This window comes from Callospermophilus lateralis, chromosome 3, assembly GCF_048772815.1.
Source record: "Callospermophilus lateralis isolate mCalLat2 chromosome 3, mCalLat2.hap1, whole genome shotgun sequence".
NCBI lineage: Eukaryota > Metazoa > Chordata > Mammalia > Rodentia > Sciuridae > Callospermophilus > Callospermophilus lateralis.
In genome coordinates this window covers 173,440,306-173,445,267 of record NC_135307.1, presented here as the reverse complement: position 1 = coordinate 173,445,267, position 4,962 = coordinate 173,440,306, and the positions used below count along the sequence as shown (strand labels likewise).

General features: G+C 45.1%; 1 protein-coding gene across 1 annotated transcript; it reads left to right on the top strand.

Annotated features, from left to right (window-relative positions):
* The first annotated feature begins 2,052 nt into the window (after positions 1 to 2,052).
* On the top strand, positions 2,053 to 3,884 carry Defb121 (defensin beta 121). Its single transcript, XM_076849465.1, has 2 exons — positions 2,053 to 2,110; positions 3,724 to 3,884. The coding sequence occupies exons 1-2, from the start codon at positions 2,053 to 2,055 to the stop codon at positions 3,882 to 3,884; spliced, it is 219 nt and encodes a 72-aa protein (XP_076705580.1).
* Positions 3,885 to 4,962: the final 1,078 nt, after the last annotated feature.

Sequence of the window (4,962 nt, the reverse complement as noted above, 5' to 3'; positions counted from 1 at the left end):
ATTACAATTCTTATGACACATATAGAGCACAATTTTTCATATCTCTGGTTGTATACAAAGTATACTTACCCCAATTCGTGTCTTCATACATGTACTCTGGATAATAATAATCATCACGTTCCACCATCATTTCTAACCCCATTCCCCCTCCCTTCCCCTCCTACCCCTCTGCCCTATCTAGAGTTTGTCTATTCCTTCCATGTTCCCTATCCCTACCCCACTATGAATCAGCCTCCTTATATCCAAGAAAACCTTCAGCATTTGTTTTTTTGGGATTGGCTAACTTCACTTAGCGTTATCTTCTCTAACTCCATCCATTTACTTGCAAATGCCATGATTTTATTCTCTTTTATCGCTGAGTAATATTCCATTGTGTATGGTTTATACATTTTTAAGTAGTTGAAAAGCCTAAGAAGAATAATAGTTAGTGATATGCATAAATTATATGAAATTCAAATTTCACTGTCTATTACTCAAGTTTTATTGGGATTAATTCACAGCCTTTTGTTTATTCACTGTCTACAGCTGCTTTGGTGCCACCACTGCACAGGTGAGTAGCTGAGATAGACAATATTGTCTGCAAACCCTGAAGTATGTCATCGGCCCTTAACAAAAAAAAAAAAAAAAAAAAAAAAAAAAATGACCATCTTCAGTCTACAGCATTAATTTTTCTTGGAGACATCTTATTCCATGTCAGGAAGAAGGTATTTCTCTTGGTAGCATGTCTTGGAAATGATAGACATTGCCATTATTTTGCTAAAAGGCACTCGACTCTTTTCCGATCTCTCTGCCAGCCTTAGGTAGTAGCTAGCCATTACCATGTAATACTACATTTCACTCCCAAACTCAGAGGCTTAAAATAGTGATCCTTTACTGTCACTCGGTGTCAGCAGGTAGCAGGGGTTTGGCTGGCTTGCTCTTTGAGGCTGGCTTGGCCAGGGCAGCTCTCTCTCTCTGTGTCAATCTGTGGGCCATTGGAGAGGCTCTGCCCCATGCATCCTCTTCAGACACGGGCTTCTCTCACATTGACCGCAGAGGCACAGAAGGGCAAGTGGGAACATCACTTGTTAGCGGCTGGGCTAATGTCTCTTGGGCCCTCTGGTGGGCAAAGCAGGTCATATGCAAAGACTCCAGTAAAAGGAGAGTGAAATACATTCCTCCGGGATGTAGATTCAAGCATGACTGAAGAATGGGGTCAATGTTGCAATCCTCTGTACGTGGATTTAGAAATATTGCGGTTGTCGTGTTGGTTTTCTTTGCTACCTGTTCCTATTACACATGCTCTGTTAAAGGCTGTGGCTTTCTTGTTCATTGCATTCTGTGAATGCGGACAGTCTCCTTTCCATTGGTGACAGCCCCAGAGCTATCAAGGTACTTTTCTTTGCTTCTGTCCTTCCTTTTATATCCTTATAATGAGCCACCAACATATGGGGCCTCTCAAGATGTCTGCTTTACTGAAAAGAACCCAAGGCATACAGAAGTCTCACTTCTTTTCAGTCTTACTTGGTGTTTCTCTCTTTATTAATCAGAATTAATTAATAATGAAAACATTTGGGCCAGGAGCCGAGGTGCATGCTTGTAATCCCAGCAGCCCTAGAGGCTGAGGCAGGAGGATCAAGGGTTCAAAGCCAGCTTCAACAAAAGTGAGGCTCTAAGCAACTCAGTGAGACCCTGTCTCTAAATAAAATACAAAACAGGGCTGGGGATGTGGGCTCGGTGTTCGAGTGGCCCTGAGTTCAATCCCTGGTACCCAAAAGAACAAAACCATTTGTGCCCTTCTCATTCTTCTGAGCTATATTATAAGACTCTTCAGAGGCTAAGTTGCCCTCTCGTTAACCCTCCCTGCCCTCCCTCCTGGCCTGCCCACCGAGTGTGATCGATCGCTTGCCTGGACGTCTGGTCTCTAATGACTGTTCCTTTTTTTGGTTCACTGATCATGGATCTGCCACACTCTTCAGGGCAATAAATACCAGCCTGGACTGCCCAGAATGGAGACTTCTGCTTGCTCTGCCAGCCTAGAAGCTTCTATCCCTTCTGCAGCTCCTGCTACTCATGCAGCTCCTCTTCCTGTTTCTGACTGTCATGGTGCTCCTGGCCCAGGGTGCCCGAGGTAACGAGGCTCTTTCCCAGGGGGTGTGTGTCCGGGGACCTGATGCACGTTCAGGGAACCTTGGGGGCTCTGACGGCTGAGGCCGGGAGCATGGTCTGGCAGGCTCCGTGGAGGCTGATGGACAGTCTTAAGGGAAGTTTTAGTTCTTTGGCATCAAATAATTTTTCCATCTCTCATTACTTGACCCCTCTGACCACCTTTCTCTGATTGGCTCTGAGTAAGTTGAACTTGATGACTCAGGGATATGGTTGGGGTCAAAGAGAGAGACGAAGGAACGGGGTATAGAAAACGTGGTGCTTTCCCAAAACATTCTTTCAGAGGATCTGAATTTTGATTTACTGTTGTCTCCATGAACAACATTCTAAGTTGTTGTCTCCTAAATTCTAAGTATTTGAAGATTCTGATTCTACTTTTTCATGCAGGTCCAAATTGTCCGGGCTACTTTAGGTTATTGATTTCTCCCCAAAGTGGTTCCCAATTCTCTTGACTGGTTAAGGCCAGTGAGAAGTCCCAGGATGTTGTAGAGAAGGGAGTGAGAAATTCTCGGGAGTTTTATGGATGTCAGAGAGGACTTACATTTGTTCCACTGGGTTCATCTCAGATTCCTGCTCCTTTTCCTTAGTACAACCAGCGGAGGTGCCAAAGGGCAGGGGGTGACTGTGGCTATTTGATATTAGGTAACTGGGAATCGTATAATATGGGGGAGATAAAACCCTGGAGAAAAGGGGTCCTCTTGCCTCTCCCAAGGAAGCTGTCCAAGGAGGGGAAGCCTGAGTGGAAAGGGACTGGAGAGGACAGAGTGGAGAAGGGACAGACAGGATCTGTGATCTCACTTAAACCTTCTACCCCACAGATCTTATTTCTCTTGTTACAGGGGACGGATGAGGCATACACCAGGAACAGGAATCAGGTTTATTTGGCTATAGCCAGGTTCAGAGGACAAAGCTTTCGCTGTAATCAATAAATCCCCCCAAACCCCGAGTTCAGGCAGTTTTAGAACTTTATACCCGGCTTGTAGGTGGAGGGGCTCAGAAGTTCACAGTCTGCAGAAGTTCACACAAAAGCAGCTTTTTCTTTCGCTATTCTGGGCAAATTAACCCTTTAAGGTCAGCGCTGGAGAGGGAGAGAGCTTCTTCTCCCCTTTCTTCCCTCCCACTGCTGGCTGTTACCACGGAGCCCAATTGGCAACCTCTTCTCCTCTTTGAAATGTAAACATCTCTGAAGCTCAGGTCCAAGGTCAGAGGCCTAGTTAAAAGAATCGTTTTCCTATCACACTCTGCATTTGCAAACACACTTCTGCAAACTACTACACTAGGAAAGGGGCCTTCAGCACCTGGGTGCTGATCTCTTCCAGGATGGCGGCCAAGTAAGACAGAGCGACAGGAAATAGGAAGTTTAACTACACTGAACTCTTTGTAGAGACTCTTCGGCTGATAGTCCGAAGATCAGTTATGGTGAAGGTTTCTGGAGAAGCTCAGTGAAGATTTTCTGCGGAGGAGCGGGTGCCGCTGCACCCTCCGTGCTCTTTCCTGTCCCGGAATTTAGCTTCTCCCTCTCCAACCCTTTGCTTTCTTCAGGACTAACCCTGCTCCCTCTCTCCCTTTGGCTTTCAGTCAAGAAGTGTTGGAGCACATTTGGCAGGTGCAGAGGGAACTGTAAAGAGAATGAAGTATTCTATCTATTGTGCAAAGAAGAGGGTAAGTGCTGTGTGGACCCCAAGTATGTCCGATTTAAACCGAAGACCTTAAAGAACCAGTTGGGAACCAAAAATTAACTTCTGCAGACTGACTCTCTTCCGACCTTGAGTCTCAGGAGCATTGGAAACCACAGTTCTATTAAATCATTCATGGCTGTTCCCTGTTTCTGACTGACAGTTCCATCTAGTTCAACTTGGAGACAGAGAAGGAAAATGTGTGCATGTGTGTGTGTGTGTGTGTGTGTGTGTGTGTGTGTGTGTTGGAAAGAACAGGATGAAGCAGTACGTGGTAATAGTCTTATCCTTTGGCAATAATTCCCAACCTGCCAGCCCCTAGTTGGTTCACAAGATATTAATAAGGAATATTCATCATATTCATTTAATTCTTTTTTTTCCTTCTAGACTAACACCCATAGAACCTTCTAAATGATGAAAATGTTCCAGGTTTGGTTGTCCAATATGATAGCTACTAGTCAGCTGCATGTAGCTACTGAGCACTTGAAAAATGGTAGTGTGACTGGGGGACTGAATTTTTAAGTTAATTTAATGTAATCTATGTTTAAATATATAGCTACATGTGGTTAGAGTCTAGAGACGTTAGGCTGAGGCAGGCTATAGACCCTAATCCCTGGGTATTTCAGGGGAGTCAAAGAGGCAAGCAAGAATCCAGGGTGAACACAGATCTAATTTAAAAAAATATTTATTTTTTAGCTATAGGTGGAGACAATGTCTTCATTTTATTTTTATGTGGTGCTGAGGATCGAGCCCAATGCCTCACGCATGGTAGGCAGGCGCTCTATCTCTGAGACCCAGCCCCAGCCCCAGAACTAATCTTGGCCCACTGCTTCTCTCTGCTTCTCCAACAACGGCCTCACTTTTCTCCTGATCATATGGGCAATTCTGCCTTCCAGGGACTCCAGAATCACGCCTCTGACACATCTCCTCACCCTGGAGGGAGCTGGGACCAGGTCCTGGGCTCCATCTTTTTTTTTTTTTTTTTCCTCTAGCTGGGTCACCAGACACTGGACCATAGGATAGTCCCTTTCCAGGATTGATCCTGAACTGAAAAAAACCCAGGGATTTGGCCACTTTTCACCCCATGATCTGGGTCATCATGGCCCCAGTATCTCCAACCTTTATCAGACCAACCAGAAAG